This window comes from Cupressus sempervirens, chromosome 9, assembly GCF_028749045.1.
Source record: "Cupressus sempervirens isolate cs-2001-9-10 chromosome 9, ASM2874904v1, whole genome shotgun sequence".
NCBI classification, from domain to species: Eukaryota; Viridiplantae; Streptophyta; class Pinopsida; order Cupressales; family Cupressaceae; genus Cupressus; species Cupressus sempervirens.
In genome coordinates, this window is record NC_143126.1 from 330,988,133 (window position 1) to 331,010,861 (window position 22,729).

The 22,729-nt window shown below is 37.5% G+C and overlaps 1 protein-coding gene across 1 annotated transcript in view; it reads right to left on the reverse strand.

Annotated features, from left to right (window-relative positions):
* Positions 1-22,729, reverse strand: part of ERH3 (P-loop containing nucleoside triphosphate hydrolases superfamily protein) — a 111,454-nt gene that overhangs the window by 76,356 nt on the left and 12,369 nt on the right. Inside the window, exon 2 of the mRNA XM_089800027.1 lies at positions 18,405-18,927. Within this exon, the coding sequence (XP_089656153.1) occupies positions 18,405-18,927 (523 nt within the window). The remainder of the gene's footprint in view (positions 1-18,404; positions 18,928-22,729) is intronic.

The window sequence follows — 22,729 nt, forward strand, 5'->3', positions numbered from 1 at the left end:
TGGTTGACCCCAAGTACTAGTCTAATCCTAGTACATTTCTAGGTTCACCCAAGTGCATAGGTTCTCTATGAGTTTGGCAATCTCAAGCAGCACTCTTTTTACAAAAAGGCCTTGAAATGTCAATTTGGGTTGACTGAAATTTTATTTGGGGGGTAAAAACTAGTGCTCAAGGATTAGTGTGGATGATGGGAAGATCAAGGCAATTCGGGCTTTGCCTAGACCAAGGAAATTGACAAACTTGAGAGGATTTGTGGGACTTTCAAGCTATTAGAAGAGATAAGTAAAAGGCTTCTCACGACTTGTAGCTCCTTTAACAAATTTGACGAAAAAGGGGTAATTCTTGTTAAGGTTTAGGCCAGAAATAAAGATAAACAGAAAGAAACAAAAGATAAATAAAAAAGGCACATATAGACAACAATTTCTCTTGAGAAAATCCTCCAAATTGAGGGAAAAACCCAGCCACACCCGAAAAATATATCTTTTATTAATATGATAAAATGTCCAAGTAAAATGCTTTCAACTTGATACAGTGCATATCACACAAAGCAATCAAATATAAATATTGAATTGGGTGACTCTTCATATCATAACCGAAGGTCTCTTCAATTTCCAAATGCTAGACTCTTCATATTTCCAAACATGTCTCTTCGCATGACCCATCTTTCACATAATAAAATGTAATGTATTTTGGGTGAGACACTTAGCACACATTGGATGCCACATTGTGCTCGATTATACAAATGCATATGATGGAAACATCATCATTAGTCTCTTCTCTAGTTGTTGATACAATTCAAATGCATTATCTCAATTTTAACATATAGCAATGTCAAAGGTAAAGATCTCTATCACAGTTATAGTCTACAACAATCCCTCTTAGCAAGAGAGAGACCTTTAGCATGGCAGGCACACATAGCTGCAGCCAAAAACGTCAATAACAAATTCTCATCACAAATTTTCTCAATAAAACATTCTTATCTCAGCATGACAGTATTCACCATGGCTACATCTAGAGGGTGAGCCATAAAAGCGTAAGATTGAAGTCGTGGAGTCACACACAACTTCCACCATGCCAACTCGTAGAGGGTGGATCCACCATACCTACTCGCAAAGGGTGGAATAAGGGCTTTCACCTCAAATTTCTCCTAGATAAGAATGCAATTCCCCCATGCCTACTCGCAAAGGTGGAACGATGGCTTTCACTTCAGACTTCTCTCAGAGAAGAATGTATTTCCACCATGCCACTCACAGAAGGTGAACGCAAGCTTTCACCTCAGACTTCTACCAAAGAAGAATGCATTTCCACCATGCCTACTCACAAAGAGTGGATACACCATGCTTACTTGCAGAGGGTGGAACGAGGGCTTTCAGCTCAAACTTCTCCTACAGAAGAATACGTTGCCAATAATAATAAGAGTTGCTGAGATTTTCTCTTAACAAAGACTCTCACTCAGCAAGAGCAACATTCTAACTGCTTTAATTACTACAATAAGAGATCTCATTCCAAGTGGACCAAACAAGGAGCTTTGGCAGTCACACTGCCTCATAAACTTGCAAAGAATTAGACATCTCCCTCTGTCACGCAACCTCCCTATAAATATTATATCCTGTATATGATTTTTCTCTTTTAATGAAGATATGCATTATCAATTCAATCCCTTGACTGCAGGCAGCCTCTCCATACAGTCTACATGACTTTGCACATAATCTCTCATCATCCCATTGATCTGTACCGCAACCAAGAGAGATTAATAAAGACTCATAAATCAACCTATCATTATGAGAAATATAGAGATCAATTCTAAAAGCATACATTATTCCTAGTAATCTAAAAAAAATTCATGATCTATACTCAAAGTTATAATCATACAATACTTATCTCTTTGTAATCCAATTTTCCTTGGCATGCATGCAAAAATGTTGAAAAAATCAACAACTCGATGCCATACTTGAACTTACTGAAGCAACACGCATGCAATATGCTACACAATTGTTCTAGAAAAATATAACATGATAAATAAAGAAATACTAAAGTCTATCTCCTTATTGATTTCTTCAGCCTGAGAATTAATAAGCTCACAAGTATCGCTTAGTACAAAATTAATATTGAAGCCTGATAAAAACAATACTAGTTACAGATCAAACACAAAGATAATATCAGCTTATTGCAAGTAATGACAATATCTGCATTTGACGATAATTACATACAATATTCAAAATAAAGTTTTCTGAAACTTTTACAGCTTCGAATATATACCATGAACAACCACCTTTTACGATAGCTTCTCTAGAAACCCTGACGCATGATGCACCCAGATTTCAATCACTACAATGAGCCATACTCCCGTAAGAAAGAAAAACATTGGCAATGACATAACTCCCAACATCCCAAGAGTGAGCTGGAGAATAATGGTAAAGCACTTGTTACAATTATCGCCACCAATGAATAAAGATAGTTAAGAGAGAACGAAAGCAATGGATGGTAAACAGTGACACTTCGAATATACACAGGCTCAACCAAATAATAATAATCCACATACAAACTGGGAACACAGTGAATAGAAAGAAGGTGTCCAGTCACCAAAACTGATACACAGAGCAAGGTTGAGTCGGCACCATCATAAATGCAGCCAAATGCATAAGAGAGAAGGTATAATGCCGATACAATATATACTTTGCCAAGATATTTGCAGAATAAGCAGTGAAAGATGAGAACAAAAATCAAACAAACTGAGGTAGACAACAGAGATAAAATAACTAGAGAACACGACCAGAGTATGAGGAGATATAATATCCACAAATTGAGATCAGAAGCTTGTGAGGTACGAACAAAATTTGCATAAGTTGAATGAGCAGGTATGTGATGAAAGAAGATATATATTGCTGCTACAATAATACTTAAAAATTGCCTAAAATACTTATGCAAACCTCAAAACCTCATCAATTGCACGAGCTAGTGAAAAGAAACTTCCTTGATTGTTGTTACCTAACCTGGCTCTGATACCATGTTATTGTTTAGCCCAGAAATAAAGATAAACAGCAAAAAACAAAAGATGAATAAAAAATGCACATAAAGACAGAACAATATCTTGGGAAAACCCTCCAACTTTGCCACACCAGAAAACAATCTATTTTACGAAGATAATAAAATGTCCAAGTACAACGCTTTCAACTTGATACAATGCATATCACTCAGACCAATCACACACACACACATATTGAATTGAGAGACTCTTCATATCATGACTTCTCTTCAATTTCCAAATGCTAGACTCTTCATATTTCCAAGCACATCTCTTTGCATGATGCATGTCTCTGTGGGTGAGAAACTTAGCACATGTTGGATGTCATACTGTGCTCACTTGATTATACAAATGTATATGATGGAAACATCATCATAAGTCTCTTCTCTAATTGCTGATGCAATGCAGAGGCGTTATCACAATTTTAACATATAGCAATGCCTGAGGTAAAGATCTCTATCGCAGCCATAATCATCAACAAGTCTCTTGGAGTCCGACAGCCCAACGAATTTTCGATAAACTCAAGAAGGTAATGAGTTCACATCTTGTTTTGGCAACTCCAGATTTCTCACTATTCTTTTGATTTTAGAATGTGATTTTCTAGGAGAAGACATTAGGGCAACATGCAAAATAAACACCCCAAAGCATTTGAGAGTAGGAAGCTCATGTAGACAAAATTTATCTATTTATGACAAGGAGATGTTGGCAATCACACATACTCTAGCGAAAATTTTGACAATAGTTAGTTTGTGGGAATCTTGTGGTCAAAACAGATCATAATATTCTGAAATTCTTTCTCCATCAAAGGGATTTGAATCATAGGTGGTAAAATGTGTAAGCAAACTTCAAGTCTATGATTTTAACATTTGGTATGTAATGGGTAATAATAACGTGGTGTCTATTGCACTCTATATGAAACCTCACTTTTGTTCCATAACTGATATATATGTTGATTAAAAGGCTTCTATAATGGTTGAGTATGTTAAGAATCCAGTTTTTTATTCTATTTTGGAGGGGAAATTGTAAGATGATAAATTTAAGGTTGTTGATGAGCTCATCCTATATACAGATTGGGTGTATCTCATACTTGAATAGAAGATGGAGACAATTTTTGAGGGCATGTCATGACACACCACTCTAGTCATCTAAGCTTCGACAAGAAATAGTGCTCATGGAAGTATTACCATAATAGATAAGCTTCTATTATTAGTTAATGATTATTTGTTCGTAATCTATTGTAAATATTAGAATAGTGCTCATGGAAGTATTACCATAATACATAAGCTTCTATTATTAGTTAATGATTATCTGTTTGTAATCTATTGTAAATATTAGAATGTTTCTAATATTTAGTTAGCTGTAGTTATATGTTAGTTTTCTGAAATATCCCTAACTGGATATTTACTAAATTTCTTTTCAAAATAGCATTTAGGTAGTAAAAATATAAATCGTATCATAGGTAAACCGGCAATGTAAACCATAGGAAATAATCGAACTAATAGTTATCTAATTGCTTCCTCAAACTAATATTCAAAACTTAAACCAAAGGTATACAAATTACGAATAGCAATAGAAAACCAATTGATTCTCCAATAAAAATAAACTCACTCTTATTAGATTAATATTTAGGATTTCAAGCATATAAAAATGCATTACAGACCCACAATGATAAACCAGAAAACTCTCATACAACACTGTAAACACGTTATTGTATTATATAACAGCAATACAATAACCAGTACAAAAACCCAATCTTAAATACAGATTAACAGTCAGATTGGAATATTAGGATAAGAACCTGTAACACCTGAATTGATGTCTCCCAGACAATGGGTTTGTGTCCACTGTCTGTCAGCACAAGGAGCTACGTCCTCAAACTAGTTGAAAGCTGAAGCTTTCTAAAAACTCTCACAAGAGAGAAAAATTGAACTGAATCATAAATCAAGCATACCTAGGAATGAGCCTCTTCCCTTTTTATACACAAACTGAGACTCTTCGACTCCCCTCTAGCTTTCGTCTTATTCCTCGTGATTCTTCAACTTCCATCTAGCTTTTCATTTTATCTCTCCTTGCCCTCTTTAGCCCACTATGAATATTAAATTGACCTTTTATAATTAAAGTCCATGCTTTCATAGTCAACTTTAATATCATATAGATCAAGATGTATCCTTTAATATTTCTAATGTCCCAAAAAGGAGACATTGCACTTTCTTTAGCTTTCTTTTAGCTAGAATAGAATATTTTTATTATTTACGATCATTTCCTAAGGAAACATCGCTTTGTTCTTTTATATATATAGACCTCTCGATCTCTGTTAATAACAAGCAAGTATTTTACCAATTACTTCGTAATAGGGTATCAGAGCCAATTCTTTGAATTTTTACAGAAAATATTATAATTTCTTGTTCAAAATTATCAAAGCAATATTTTTTCGAAATTATTTTCCATGATATCTACTTCTTATGGCCATTTTTCTACAGCAGTCATCTGTTTTTTTTGCACATTTCCTACATTTTTTGTGGTTTTTTCCCAGCAAGGTTGTTTTTGTTCAAAACCCTAATTTTATGTACCGAATAAAAAAACATTTAAAAATTCTTGGTGGGTTTTTTGAGAGCTCAACTAGGTTTTTGTCAAATTTTTCTGGGTGCCTTGATTTTCAAGCCAATGGCTCAAGAAACCGACAACATTTTTTTTCTCGGTTTTTCGAGCTCTCTTCTAGGTCAACCTTCAAACTTTTTGGATGTTTCATTTTTTTGCCTCAGAAGAACTTACCTTCCCAAATACTCACTCCTTTTCATTGGAAAATGCACTATGGCATCTTTGACAAATATTCTGCTCAAGAGCAACTCAAAATTCAATAGTCGAAATTATGGTATTTGGAAGCAGCAGATAATAGCAATTTTTGAACATCGGAATACCGATTAGATTGTTCTGGGTGTTACACAACGTCCGACTACCCCTAGTACTGATCAAGATACATGGGATTTGAATAATCGAGAGGTGGTGATGCTTCTCAAATTATCCGTAGCTGATGATCAGCTCTCTCAAATTCCATCCAGCAAGATAGCTACCGAGATATGGACACATCTCAAATATTGTCATGAGTCTCTAACAAAAGCAAAGCTTTCTTCTTGAAAAACACTTTGTTTTCTATTATCGTGGATGAGTGAATATTGCTCCAAGCTCAACTGAATAGGATTCAAGAAATCCGTGATCAATTGCTTGTCATTGGTTGCAAGATGGAGGAAGAGGACATTATGGTTATCACTTTCTAGAGTTTACTGAAGTCCTACAAGCATTTTATCGAGACTTTCAATATCACGTCTTATGGTGTTGATCTGAAGTTCACCGATCTCTACACACTTTTGCTTCAACAAGATCAATGGAAACAATAGTTCAGTAGCAGTTCCAACTCCACCTCCACAAAGCAAGCCTTTGCTGCTAAATCCTTTCAAAAGGATAAAGGCAAGTTTCAGATGAAGATCTCACGAAGTCTCAGGTTTCAGAGCTCAAACATGCTCGTGGTATTGTAGCAAAGGTGAGGCGGGCTAGTAAATGGGCAATTATCAAAAATCTCAAAGCAGATATTCGAGATTCTCCCCTAGTGATTGGGAAGCGACACAGGTCCCCAAGGCTAAATGACAGTCTTGCTAGCAATCAGACAAGGGAGAGACCTCCACTTGCTCCCTTCTTGTTAACTGTTGGAATGGTAATGGCTCGTTATGGTCACTACCCGATCTTTTACGCAATGCGGTGGGGTCCGTAGATATACTTGTTATTACCGAGACTCGTGAGAGCCCTATGCGTCCTCTTTCAGGAGTTACAAGTTATCAGTGGCTATCTTCATGTGGAGAGGAGGTTCGTGCTTCTGGTGGGGTCCATGGGTCTGGTGACGTGCCTTGTCTGATTAGGGATGATATTTTCCACTGCACATCTATTGTCCACTCTGATACGTTTGCCAAATTTTTGTGGGTCCGCATTTATTGTAAGTCACTATTAAAGAGATTTCTTTATGGTTGTTTGCTATTTCCCACCAGCTTCCTCCCATTATGCTATCCATGGTTCCGAGGACGACAACCCTTTTGTTGACCTTATCGAGACTATCTCTCATTTTGCTGCTTTAGGGGACATCATTATTCTCAGTGATTTCAATGCGAGCACCAGAGAACTCCAGACTTCACTTAATGACCGTAGTTTTGATTCTATCTGCTCCATTGAGATTGATCTAAATACTTTGGGGCTTCAACACTCTTCTGATGATGCTCTTAGACCGCTTTCTTGCTATGGTCGCCACTTGCTGTAGCTTTGTGAGTCTTCTAGCCTTGTGATCTTGAATGGTTTTTCCTACTTTCCTGGGTCTGAGCTCTTCACTTGTTGGCCTCATTGTGGTGGTGCTAGCATTGTTGATTATGTCCTCACCTATCCCTCTTTCATCTTCTTCATCCACAGCTTCACCATCTTACGCCTTCCTCTTGAGGACCATGCTCTCCTCAGTATTCATACTTGCATTTCTCCTCTTTTATCACCTTCCCTTCAGTCACCTCATCTCTCTTCTATCGTTGCTCGTTCACCCATTCGCTTTTGCTTCCTCAATGGTCACTGTAATCTCTTTTCCTCTCATCTTTCGAGACTCGTCAATCCAGCGTATTTTTCTGACTCAAGTGAAGTTGCTTCCATGTTTGACTTACTTGCAACGGTCGTTCAGAAGTCCGCCATCCTTTCCATCCCTCATCATCCTTCGCTTCCCCTCCGCAACAAACGTCGTAATACTTGTCCCATGAATCAGTGATTCAATGTTGATTGTAAAGCTTTTCATCACTCTGTGCGTTTTGCTTTCGAGGCTCGCTCCCCCAACTTTGCTCCCTTCGTTTATCTTATTTTCATTTTTTTCATAGTAAGAAACAATCCTTTACCACTTCCCAGTGCAAATCCCTCTACTCCATGCTGATCCACAACCCCCAGCTTTTTTGGCGCACTCTTTTCCCCCGTTGTTCCCCTTCGCCCTCCACCCTTGACTTCCGCTCCCTTACCTCTCACACCACAGCCCTTTATGACATCCTTGGGCAACCTTCTATTCACCCTACTCCGCCTTCCTTTTACCACTTATTCACCCCTTCTTGCATTTATGAGGCCATCAGATCCATGAGATGTAGCAAAGCAGCAGATGAGGAGGGATTCCAGGCTGAGCTCTTTAAGTTTGGTGCCTCAATTCTGGGCCCCTACCTCACCATTTTTTTCAATAGAATGATTTGCACTGGGTTCCCGATTTCTTCATCCATGTATCTAATTTATACTATTCACAAGACCAATCCTATCTCTGATCTAGGGAATTACTAAACCATCATGATTGGGCACACGTTTGCCAAACTTTATGCGACAGCCCTTAATGCTATGTTATCTAGTGAACTTAACAGGAAAGGTTATAGGGCTAGAGGGTTGGTTGGCTTCCGGACCAACTATCAGACCATGGATCACATCTTCACTTTATGAGCTATTATTGAGGAGGCTAGACATAGGTCGGTGAAAGTTTACTACTGCTTTGTTGATTTTTGCAAGGCTTTTGATATTTTTCCTAGGATGGCTCTTTTTGAGAGACTTCAGGAGATTGGGATTTCAAAGATGTCACTTACCGCTATTATGAGATTGTATGAGACTGTGATTGGCAGATTCAGGACACCTAACGGTTTTCCAAATCCAATCTACAGCACCATTGGGATCAAAAAAGGATGTTCTCTCTCTCCTACTTTGTTCAATTTATATATTGATGAGCTTGAGGACTTCCTTTCAAAGTCTTCACTCCCAGGTGATGGTTGCTACTTACATCAAGCTATGATCTCCATTCTTCTTTTTGTGGATGATGTTGTACTTCTTGCTTCCTCTCCGGAGAGTTTACAGAGGCTTCTTGATGGCTTGGCTTCTTTTTGTGACCAGAGACAACTGGTGGTTAATCTAGGTAAGACTCAGGTCATGATCTTTAATTGCTTAAAGACTTCTAATCTTCACTTCTTTTTTCAGGGACAGGAGATTGAGATGACTTCATCTTATATGTATCTGGGGGTTAAGTTTTCTGGTCCTCAGTTCAATATGAGACCAGCGATTCAACCCAGAGTCAACAACGGTATGGGCTCTCTTGCTATGCTTCAAAAGTAGTGCTTTAGACATCACTTTCAAGGTACCTCATCCAAGTTATCCCTCTTGGACTCCCTTGTGCGGCCGACTGTTCTTTATGGATCTGTTGTTTAAGGCCCGTCTCTCCTTGGTTCTGATTGGACATCGGTCGAGCAGGTTCAAACTTTGCTCTTGTATCACATCATTAGATGTCATAGGTTTACTCCTCATAGTATCATTCTTGTAGAGTTCGGTGCTCATCCCTTCATTCTCGCGGCCATATTTGATCTGATTTGGTTCCTCCACCGTGTGCATGGTTTTGCAGATTTGGTTGGTGAACGTGATTGATACTCCTACTTGGCATGTTGTTCTTCTATCACTACTACAAGTTCTGATTCATGTTCTCGTGCTCGCTGTTGGTATGCACAAGCCTCTTCTCGTTGGGATCGATTGGGATAGATATTGACTGTCTCCCTCCTTACTAGTTCTCGCTGAATGCCCCTACTCATCTCCTGGCAACGTCTATACAGCCACGAAAATGCACTTCCATACGAAGGAGAGGACTTAGTTAATTTTTTAAAAAGTTAGAAAAAGCAATGTAAGGGAAGTGCATTTTCGTGGTTGTATAGCCACGGACCTCATCTCCTCCCCTCTCAATAGGAGTTGAATGAGCGTGTCAAACTTGACATTTATAGACAATACATTACCACTACCTGGATTAACCCACCTGGTGGTCTTTGTCCAAGGATGTCCTTCTATGCGGAGCACTTTTTGGAGATCTCAGATGGGATTATTGTTCGTCCTAGTTACCTTTCTCAGCGGTGGTCTCACACCCTACGTATCTCTTTGGGGTCCTTCAGAGTTGGTTCTCACCGTCTTCGAGCTCAAACTGACCATCATATTGACAGCGAGGAACAAATCTGTAAGCTATGTACTTTAGATGAAATTGAGATAGAGACTCACTTTATTTTCCGTTGCCCTATCTATTATGAGATCAAAGGGAGGTTTTTCTGTCTATTCCGGGATTGTTTCTCTCTTTCTAGTTTTTTCAGCGACTATGACCAGCGGTGCCTTGCACTTTATCTTCAAGAGGCCACTATACTCCGTGACAGTACGTTACAGTCACTACTTCCTCACCGGCATACATCTACTCAGCTCATTGCTGCCTTTTTCACACCCTTATCCCCTTTGCGTGGTGTGAAAAGATTGCCTAGTTCTACCAGTTCTTCTGGTCACTCCAGGTCTGTCAGACCCCATACCATCCTCTTGCATCAGCGACACTCATCTATGAGTTCATAGAGACATAGCAGAGCTTCTATCCATCAGCAGGCGTATCCTTCTGTGACTGATTTCTTTCTACCTAGAAAGAACTCTTAGTCTTTGTCTTGGCCTCTCTCTGTTCCTTTTCTTCTTCTTTATTGCTGTATGCTTTTCTTTCGAACACCGTTTGGTGTGTCTGTTGTTGTCAGCTTTATTGTTGTAATCCTCCAATCCCATAGACCTCTTTGTGGTTTCTTGTTGGACATTAATATCATTATCTTATCTTATCTTATCTCAGCAAAAGTCATCTACTCCAGCTTCATAAGGCTCCCGAAATAAGAACATTCAATGCAACATTGCCACAAGTTTGGTCACATGAAGGTTGAATGTTGAAATCGCTTAGCTGCCCAATCTAAGCAATCAGGATCGTAGCCCAAAGAGCACACTGAGCAGACAAAATCTATCTTTTACACCTTAATGGCTAAAAGACCTACAGATCATGTGAAGTTTTCTACTTGGTACATTGATTCGGTGCTTCTCGTCATTTCACCCACTACAGAGACCAGTTTACTAACTACCAACCTTACTCAGATTCTATTATTTTTGGTGTCGGAGAAGGGTACACCATCGTTGATAAAGGCAACATTCAGATTCAGTCCGCCAGGAGAAATCTCATATTCCTTGATGTGTACTATGTTCCAAGGATGGAACTAACTCTACTCCAATCAATCAGTTACTGCGACATTCTCCATAGTTGGATGTCACCTTTAGTTCACATCAGTGTACCATCACTGATAGGGCGACTCGGTCAACTGTTGTAGTGGGTCTTGAGGATCATGGTCCTTTCCACCTTACTAATTTTAGTGATTCTCAAGACTTAGCTATGGTTGTTCGACGGTCTTTTATTAACACACTTTGGCATCAGTGATATGGGCACTTAAATGTGCATTATCTCTATCAACTTGTTCGAGATGAGCTTGTCCTTGGTTTGCCAAAGATTCAGACCCAGCAGCTTGGAGTTTGTGATGCGTGCCAAGCTAGGAAGCAACATGACACACCTTTCCCTAGTGGCGATTCATGGCGAGCTTCTTAGGTACTTCAGAATGTTCATGTCGATATTTGTGGCCCTATGGCCACTCCTTTTGTTCTTGGGTGCAAGTATTTTATGTTGTTTGTTGATGATTTCAGTAGAAAAATATGGGTATATTTTCTTTAAAAGAAATCAAATGCATTTCCTGTATTTCAGAAGTTCAAACCTTCTGTTGAAAGAGTCTGGGAAATCTATTATTACTCTTAGGTCAGACAATGGGAAGGGCATTTTGTTCTAATGAATTCTCTAGCTTCTTGGATACTCATGGCATCAAACGCCGGTTAACCACACCCCACACACCACAATAGAATAGTGTTGTTGAATGTCGGAACAGAACAATCATTGAGATGGCTCGATTCATGCTCGAAAACAGACATGTTCTAAAGAAGTTATGGGCAGAAGTAGTTAACACTATAGTTTATCTTTTGAACCGATCACCCACCGTGGCGGTCAAAGGTAAAACTCCGGAAGAGGCCTGGTCAAGTCACAAGTCCAGAATCAGTCACCTAAAGGTTTTTGGCTCTCTTCCTTTTGTTTGGATCCCTGATGCGTCACGCACCAAGTTGGATGCCAAGAGTCCGAAACTAATGCTTGTTGGATACAGTAATCTTCACAAAGCCACCACTCTATCGACATTGAGACATCTCGTCTCCTGTACAGTCGTGATGTAGTCTTTGATGATCAACGAGGACCATTCATGCATGTTTCTCCTATTCCTAATCCAACAGACCAGCCTATGAAGGCTCGTGATTTGGGAGTTAGGCTTCAATTAGGTCCACCTGATGGGAGGGCTTCACTAGCTCTTGCAGCTCCAGTTATACCTGTAATCCCTATACAGACACCTCCAACTTTTCCTGTTGGATCACCTCGATTTGTAGATGCTTCACATGAGATTGATCCAGATTCTTCTGATGAGGAACCTAATCACCAATCATCTCGTGATACTAATGTTGGTCGCTCTCCTCTCCAGCCTAAGTGGTGGGTTAAGACACTTGCTAATCTTTGTGATGATGAGCTCATTGATAGGAGAACTGCTTGAAAAAATAGGAAACCTACAAAGTTTGTTAACTTTGCTCTCATGGCCAACATTCACAGTGTGTTTGAACCTCAAACATATTCCGAGACTAAAGGAATTCTAGAGTAGGAACAACCCATGACATTTGAACACCAGAGCCTATTGAATAATAACACCTGGGTCCTTTCTGATCTTCCACCAGGGAAGAAACCCATTGGCAACAAATGAGAAAACAAAATCAAATACAAATCTGATGGTACTTTGAATAAGTACAAAGCTCGTTTAGTTGCAAAGGGCTTTTCTCAATGTCAGGGCATTGATTATGAGGAGACCTTTGTTCCTACTGCAAAAATGAGCACAATTAGATTAGTCCTAGCCATAGCAGCACAGTTTGGCTGGAAGGTCCATTAGATGGACGTCAAGAGTGCTTTCCTGAATGGTGATCTCCACGAAGAGGTCTACATGAAACAACTTCCTGGTTTCAAGGTTGTCAGTAAAGAACATCAGGTTCTCAAATTAGTGAAAGCTCTCTATGGCTTGAAGCAAGCCCCTAGGGCATGGTACATAAAAATTGATAAGTACCTCAGTGATCAAGGCTTCCAAAGGAGTTCTTCAAACACAAATTTGTACATCAAGACTATTGATAGTGACATCATCCTTCTAGTTATTTATGTGGATGATTTGATAATCACTAGCAGTTCGGCATCTTTGCTTCGGGGAATCAAACAAAATTTATGCCAATCTTTTGATATGATTTGACCTTGGGCTCATGCATTATTCGCTAGGTATTGAGGTTTGGCAAGTCTTCTGGTATATTCATCTCTCAATCCAAATATGTCAGGGTTTTGTTAGACAAATTCCGGATGTAGGATTCCAAGCCTTCATCTACACCCATGGAGAAAGGTCTCAAGTTATCGGCCAAGTCTGATTCTCCTCCTGTTGATGATATTACATACAAGCAACTAGTAGACAACCTTATCTACCTCTCTGCTACTAGGCCTGATCTCAGCTTCGCAGTCAGCTACATCTCACGCTTTATGACAACTCCCAAAGTTGATCATTGGATGGCAGCAAAGCGTGTGCTTCGTTATGTGAAGAGCACTTCAAATTATGAACTTCTTTACTCTCAAAGTTCTAATCCTAGACTCAGTGGGTTCACAGATTCAAATTGGGCAATTGTCGATGATAAAAAGTCAACTTCTAGATATGTGTTCAGTTTGGGATCCGATGCCGTCACATGGCCCAGTAAGAAGCAGCAGGCAATTTCTCTCTCCTCTACAAAGGCCGAATACAGAGGGTCAGTCAAGGCAAGTTGCAAAGCTGTTTGGTTTCGTCAAATGCTTGGGGATATGCAGATGTCACCAGTAAGACTGACCACTTTGTTTGTTGATAACAAAGGCGTTATCAAGTTAGCACAAAATCCAATCTTCCATGAACAAACCAAGCATGTGGATGTTCATTGTCACTACATACGACAATTGGTTGAAGACGAGACAATAGACTTGCAGTATGTTCCTACCACGGATCAGACTACAAATATTCTCACCAAGCCTCTTGATCTTGATAAGTTTGTCAAATTCAAAGGACAGGATGGTGTTGTAGATAGATTAACCATTAAGGGAGGGTATTTACAATAATAGATAAGCTTTTATTATTAGTTGATGGTTATCTGTTTGTAATCTATTGTAAATATTAGAATGTTTCTAATATTTAGTTATCTGTTAACTTTCTTTTATAATAGAATATTTATATTCTTTACGATCGTTTCCTAAGGAAACATTGTTTTATTCTTTTGTATATATAGATCTCTCGGTCTCTGTTAATAACAAGCAAGTATTTTACCAATTACTTCAAAATAGGAAGAGCATAAGAAAGATTCATTACTACATGTTATGAATTGTGTAGAATGCCAAATAAACAAAACAAAGCATGAGATCTATTAGATTTCCACAATCCATACTAATGCTTTTCGATTTCTGGATTTGATTGTGTATAGGCTTTTTACATCAATGTTTTGGATTAGACTACATGATCCATCATCAGGATGCTAGAGAGAAAAGAACATGATTTTATCTCTAGCATCCTAATGATGGATCATGTAGTATGATCTGAAATGTTGATGTAAAAAAACTATACACAATCAAATCCAGAAATCTATAAGCAAAACAAAGCATGTTTTTCCAGCTGTAGTTTATTGCAGCCCCTACCCATTCCAAATCAGAAATTGGAGAGCATTTCCATAGATTTCATTACAGGTTTGCCAAAAGTAAAAGGTATGGATAGTATATCTATGGCTGTTGAAAGGATTATTAAATATGCTCACTTTCATGCAATCCCTTCAAAATCTAAACCACTACAAGTGGCAAATCTTTTATTTAAAGAGATATTTAGGCTCCATGGCTTGCCAAAGAACATTGTAAGTGATAAAGGACAGCAGATTTCTCAGCTTGTGTTGGCAAGAACTCTTTCAATCGACAGGCATACAGTTAACACCAAGCAGTAGCTATAATCAACAAACTAATGGGCAAACCCAGATTCTGAACAAATAAATAGAGGACCACCTACATAACTATGTTACAGGGTAACAAACAACTTGGATCAAGTAGTTGTATGTAATGTCCCCTTTTTGGATTGCCCTAATTTTTCCCTAGAATCACAAGTTTCATTAAAATAAGAACTGTAAGATTTTAGAGATATAACTTTACCACTTAAAATGCCTTTTAACAAGGTAAATCCTGATTTAAGTCCTACAATCACCAAATAAGGAAAAACTAAAAGCAAACTGACTATATTGTTAGTGTAATATAATCTGTCTACATGATTATGGATTCTCACAATAATTCTTCCATGTGGACTATCCTTCTCAAATAGTGCCTTTGTATGATGTAACCCATGCCCATTCCCAGGCAGGGCTTATTCCCTTGCCTTGGTATGATGTAGCTCATGACCATTCTGCTGCAAGACTCTTCTCTTTGTATGATATAGCATGGCCCCATTCCACTTCAAGTCTTATTCCCTTGCCTTTTTATCATGTAGATCATGCCCATTCCACCGTATGACTCTTCCCTTTGTATGATGTAGCATGGCCCATTCCACCGTGAGACTTACCTATCTAGCGAGGTATTAATATTACTTTTCATTGTTGCATTTCAGAATAATACATTAATCTGCTAGTTGTGCTCCCTTTTATTGTTTATTCTTCAAAAGGAACCTTCTCCCTAATATCTCCTTTGAGTGTAGGGAGTCGCACACTTTCATTTGTTAATGCCCTTATGAAAGGGCAACACCCTTTGGTTATGAAAAGACACATCTGTTTGACAACAACTATTGCCCCTCTCTCTTTATTTAATCATCACCAACCTCTCAGTAATCAAAATTGTCTTCACTACTTTTGAAATCTGCACATATCCCATATCTTCTTCTTTTTCTTTCCTTTTTAAATCTTATTTCAGATCCCTCCTTATACTTCTGCTCTAAATCTGCTTTAGATCTCCTCGACTCCTTTTTTCCCCATTTCATTTGATACCACTCTTTTATATCTTCCCATGTGAGGGTGAGGTCACACCTCTTCATCATGTATGCCTTCTAGCAAGAGTCGTGACCATTCATAGTTGACTCCCTTTCAGAGAGTCACAAGCCTTCATAATCATAACCTTCTTGAAGAGTGTCAACCTTTACAATTACAACCCTTCACCTTTCAAAAGTCACTTCCTTGTCTTCCTTTCCTTTCCCTAAAAAACCTTGTTAATTCTTCTGTTCCACTCTTCCTTCCTCTTTCCATCTTCTTTTTTTTCTCAATTGAATTTCACATCTCTCCCTTTGATACCTCTCATTTGAGGGAGACGCAACTTTTCACAACTTTTCCATTCGTGCCTTTTGATCTTTCATTTAACTAGACTAATATTTAATTATTTTTAATATTGTTCTTTATATTTTTAATTTAATTATCATCATTTATTATTTAATCTTATTTCAAGAAGGGGACATGACATTGCATGTAGGGGAAATATAGTTACAACACATCTCGTGTCTACAAGTATGGCTCCCTTTAAGGCACTTTATGGATATGATGCTACTTCATTTGTGGATATGATCCTTGTGGATAGTAGAGTTCCAAGAGGCAAGGATGTGGTACAGAAAAGTAGGGATATCTTGAAATCTTTCAAAGTGAACTTGCAGAAGACCCAAAACCAGCAAAAAGTAAATTCTGATAAGCACTGAATGAAGAGAGCTTTTGCAGTAGGTGAAAGGGTATACTTAAAGTTGCAACCCTATAGAATAGAAGGGAGTGGAGCTAAGTAGCTAAAGCCACAGTTTTATGGAGCCAACAAGGTGTTGAGGAAGATTGGCGAGGTGGCTTATGAGTTGGAACTTCCATCTAACAGCAGGACTCATAATATTTTCCACACCTCGTGTCTCAAAAAAGCTCTTGGACAACAGATTGAGCTAAAATTAAAATTTCAGCTTGTCATGTAAATAGAATGCTACTATGGCTCAAAATAAAATCATAGCCCAATACCATCAGTAAAAGATTGAGCTTTTTGGGACTTTTAATCTATATCACCCAATCAACCTGAGAAAAATACCTCTCATTTTCTTCTCAAATCTCTAACTACTATCAAAATTTGAGCTTCGATACTGCCAAAAATAGAAAGGAGTTGGGTTTGGTGGGAGAACATATTAAACCTTGTTAAATCCTATAGCTTAAAAGAGGCTTTGGACATGGATCAAGGATAATTTAGTCACCAATCCTAGCTCTGGCCCTTTGATACAATTGGAGAGCTCATTAAGCCATTGTCTTGAAAGACAAGGAGTACCATTTGCATAGATTCTATGCTTAGCTAGAGGTGAGTATTTTTAAAATGGTGACATCAAAATGTTAGTCCAACAAGGATGGGAAGAAAAAGGAATATTAAGCTTTTGTCCTCCATTTCCACCTTAATAAAAAGCTCTATGTAAAGAAGTGAATTAAAGCCTCAATTAGATACCAACCAAGTTGTTGAACAAATTCAATAGACATTCTAAACGAAACCTCTGACTGGCAAGCAATGGAGATGCTCTATGTGATGAGTGTGGCAATTCAAATGGCCCCAACAATGTCACAGACTATTGTATTGATATGGACACAAATTTAGTTATGATAGCCAGCATCAAAATGAATTAACTAATCATGCCTGCATATTATCTCACAACAAAAACGTTAGAATTGATGTTTACAGTTTGCCTTTTTAATTCACTTATTTCATTAAGCATATCCATAACAATTGTACAGCTATTGATTGATCTCTATATTTTATGTTTTCTACACTGCATTCTCATTAACATATAATTTCTATGTTTTCCAAAAATCCATGCTATCCACAAAAATGCCTCCTTGTACCCAAATTTTAAGCTAACATAGATAGTTCATAATAGCATATTGAGGAAAATTGTAAAACTGAGTAACTGATGATCAAAAACATTGTTTAACTTTTCTACCCAAATCAATGTTTGATAAACAAAAGAATGAACTAAAGCAATTGACACAAGTACTAAAGCTTAAAGAAATGGGAATCAACACATTTTTAATAGCCATTGCACAGAAATTCTGAAACTCAAAACTATGTGCTTTTCAACAAATCAAACAAAAGAAGGTAAGATGACTAAGCTAGGATTATTCTCTCAGTACAATTAATGTTTTGCAAGTTAATTCAATGAATTTCGTTAGATGTAAAACAAAAGGCGAAGCATTTTGTTCAGTTCACTTAGGATCATTGTTTCATAAAGAGGTTTTTGTTAGAAAAGAGGAATGCTAACGCAAAATCTTGAAGAACAGAATAAGAAAGTTTTCTTTATACAAAGAGACAGGAAGATAATGGAGTTCATTGACAAAGAAAATTGAACAATATAAAGCAAATAAAACAATCACCAGAGAATCCCTTTTGTTCGGAGTAGACCGATTAGCAGCAACACCCTTTTTGCCCTGCTGCCCTGAGTTTCCTATCCCTCGACCTCCTGCACCAGTTTTTCCTGAAGTGCCTGCAGCATTACCTTTAGCCCCACGGTTAAGCCCTGCTCCAACACCCTTTGCATCTCCTCCTCTAGTTGACCCTCGGGCCCAGGAAGCATCTTTTCTGGACTGGGCAGCAGACATCTGACCTGCCCTTGTTGGTCTTCTACTACCATATTGTTGTTGAGGATCTCGACTAGGTGGTCTCCAAACGTCAGGGTCATCAAAACTGCTCGGAAAGGAGGAATACTCTTCTACTGGTTGGAACATATATGGTTTTGAGGGAAGCCTGGGCGAAGAGGGCTTCATGGTTCCTGTAGCTTCCTTGAAGGCTTCTCTTTCGGAATCCAACTGCTTTATAATCTCTAATTCCTCTGAAAGATCTTTCCTGAATTTTATCCATTTGTTGTGAACTAAAGGATCGTCAAGGATGCTCAAATGTCTGAAAAAGTCAGGTACGTGTCAGAATCAATAAAGTCATCTCCAGCAACACAGAAACTAAATTTTATGTACTAATATGAAAGTGAAACACAGATTTAATGTACTGTGCACTAACAGAGAGCATAAATTACCCATGCTATATGCACTTGCAAGTACTTAGGACCCCAACAACCACTCAAATTATTTCAAGAAATAGCAGACTCATTTTGGCCTGAACAAAAAAGCAGATATGCAATTCATCTTATGCTTAAAATCACTCACAGGATTGAAACTTATTGTTGTAAAGGAAATCATAAAGCAAGATGGTTCAGGAAATGCATGAAAATGTTTTCATGTCCACATGTATAATTATTCACACATAAATTAACAATGCCATTTAATTGCTAAGTCTAATGCTCATCTTAATGATATTCTAACAGTAACTCCTATCCTTTAATCTTATTAAGAGAACTGCAATATTTGATGCCACTCCTACAGCAGAAAATCCTGCCTTCTAGAAACACTAGCTTACAAATTCACTTCCAAGCTGTGTTCCATCAAAGTCCCCCTTTCATTGGCAACAGGGAAACAAGGAAATTCAATATGAAGATGCCTAGACACACTCTCAGAAACCTAAAAACAATATTTGAATGTGAAAATGGCACAGGGATATGGTTGTGGACCAAGGGCAGGGAGGTGTTCCAGTGCAACACAGTTTTCCATTAATATAAAAAACTAGGTTTCTATTTTGATGCAGCAATTGTCCTTTCATGTACAAAATCTCCCTTTTAAAAATTGTCCAATATGTAATTCCTATAACAATTTATTACTTTTAAATCGTACTCCTAAGCTTGATATCCTGAAATAAAAGCAATCCAAGTAAGGTTTTACTTCTCAACTCCAGGTAGGGTTATACTTCTTAACTGCCCTATAATCCCAATAGTAAACACATTTTCCTAAAATATGTCTAAATAATTATAGATGCCAAACTAACAGGACAACTCCAAAAATGTCAGTCTCAACCAGAGTTTTAAAACTTGGAAAGTATTGTCAATTAATTCAATCGAAGGGAATACTTGCAAAGTCTAACCAAGTCTGATAAGAAAACAGAAAAAATATTAAAACTGGGAGATAAAACACCAATAGCAATAGTCAGAATTTCCTGGCTTTAATATAATTAGATTAGTTTCATGAAATCTATTTTACCATTTGATGCATCACACAATTTCTTAGTAACATGACCAATAGCAAAATGTGAAATACTTTTCCTATCATGAGTTTTGACCAAGCAAGAGTCCAAGTCAAAAGACAAACTACCAATGACTCACCAAGTCCAAGGCTTGGGACTATGGTTTCAACAGCAAAAACACTACAGAAATCATGCTTTCAAACTTCATTTTGTCAACCATATCAAAAGATTTTCCTGGGAAAAATTGGTAAACTTACCTAACCACACTAATAAGTAAAGTTCCATGGCAATGCAACCGGATGTGTGGATGCGGAATGGCATTGTTTTGAGTCCCTCAATGGTTTAAGTGGAAATATATGTAAATAAAATATGAAATCGTCAAAAATAAATATACTAATTATAAGGTTCAACTGTAGCGATAACATTTAGAATGAAGATAAGCTTCTTCTTTTTTCTGTTTTATGTGGTCAGTAAGGTGGAGAGGCAGGACAAAAAGTGGGTTAGGTTAGATAGATCATTTTACATCCCTCTTCCATCAAATTTTTATATAATTGTTTAAATTGCATAATTAGAGATGTGACGTTGTTATTTGGAATATTTAAACATTTGTTGATGGATTAATGGAATTAAAGATGTAATTGTAGCAACTAATATTTTGTTATGTAAATGCCTAGTATAGTAAGAGGATTATATATAACTAAATTTTGTGTCTAAGCGGATGCAGGAGGTTTGATCACCCTCGAAATCAGAAGGGAGAGTATCATCAAGGCGTAGGGCACAAACACAAGGAAAGGTCAAAGTTGTCATCTTTGTCAAGAGCCAAAAGATAAGTTAACCCTTAGGTTCTTTGGTTACCATAGAGTCATGGGGTCAAGTTAGTGGTCATAAGCTTTCAGTCATCCAATTGGTTGGTTAAGGTAACACTTCTCTTGTTTAATCCTATTATTTGAAAATCTAATCAAACTTTTGACAAGAGAACTTACAAAGTTGTTTGTGCATGCAAGAATTGGGATATATAATTCTAATCTTTCAAACAAAATAACTCAATTACTCAACCAATTATATAATGATAATTTCAAGGCTATATAAATGTATATATAGACATTTATAAAAACAAGGAGCATAAAATATATATGTACATATATACATATATATAAACATATGCATTCATAAAGTAATACAATCAATGCATATATATGCACACACACATATAAGTATATAGAGTATATGACCCAATGATATACATACATACCAATGGCCCAATTGTGTGCGTATATATATATATATATATTCTGCCCACTAGAATGAATGATAATTGGCCCCGTGGGGCCATAGACTTGATAGGCCACCATCTCCTATAGTTAGAATTTAGAATCGGCAATTATATATATATATATATATATATATATCAAAGAACCAAAACTCGGAATCGGCAAGGCCTACTCAAATCATGAATCGCCTATGAATTGGCAAAGTGAAAAAACCCTTGAAATTTAAAGATTTTAACGATTTTAAACATATTTCATGCACCCTTTACTGAATATGATTTAAACACACTATAACATCATCAAATAGAAGCTAAAGCCTAACATACATAAATAATAAATCCATCACATACGTAAAAAAAAATGGTGATTTTTACCAACTTGACGATTTTTGGGGCCAATTTTTGCCTATTTTTGACAAAGTCACTGAGTTTGGCAATTTCTGGCAATTAATCACCGAGACGAGTTACGAAGTTAGAAAAAATTCCCTAAGCTTGCTCAAATCGCCGAATCGCCAAAATCGTTTGAATCGCCGCAATTTTTGGTTCTATGATATACATACATATATATATATACACACATATACATACACATACTATATACATACATACATATATATATATATATATATATATATATATATATATATATATATATATATATATATATATATATATATATATATATATTCTCATTAATTGATTTTATAGTAATGCCATATTTTAACTTCCTCTACAACAAAATCTTTTCTAATGTCAAAAGGATCAGCTGCATATACCACTGCTATACTTGGAACTACTGGTGCAAAGTGTACTGCTAAATCTGCGGGCATTGGGTCAACTACGATAAGGTGTTGGTACTAGTGAATCATCCATCAAATGAGAATTTGAGTTCATTGAACAATGCCTTCAAGTCAGGTTGGCACTTCGTACTTGCATGGAGGGAGACCACAAGTTGTGGCGTGCCACCACCCACCCTCACTACAGGTGAGGAGTTGCAAAGATTGTAACTCTCATTGCAGTCACACCTTGTCTTTCAAGATTAGGAATTACATAAAGTTATCAATGGTAATATTAATACTCCACATCATGGACCTGTTGTGAGGTTTTCACACCATCATGGTCTTAGTTGGCCTTGGTAGCTATTTCAAAGTCTCCAACATAGTGAGATGACTTTGGAAAACTTCCACCCGCTTAGGGTCGAGTGAGTTGAGAAAATGAGAGTGGAGTTGTGAGAAGCTCAGCACTTAGGCAAGTCCTAGGAAGACTGAACTAGAGGTCCAAGGCTTAATTAGCTAGCCCAAAATGGAGCCTTAAGTTTCCCTCAACAAGAGTGGATGGAATTCCAATTGTAAGGTTTAGAGTTGAAAT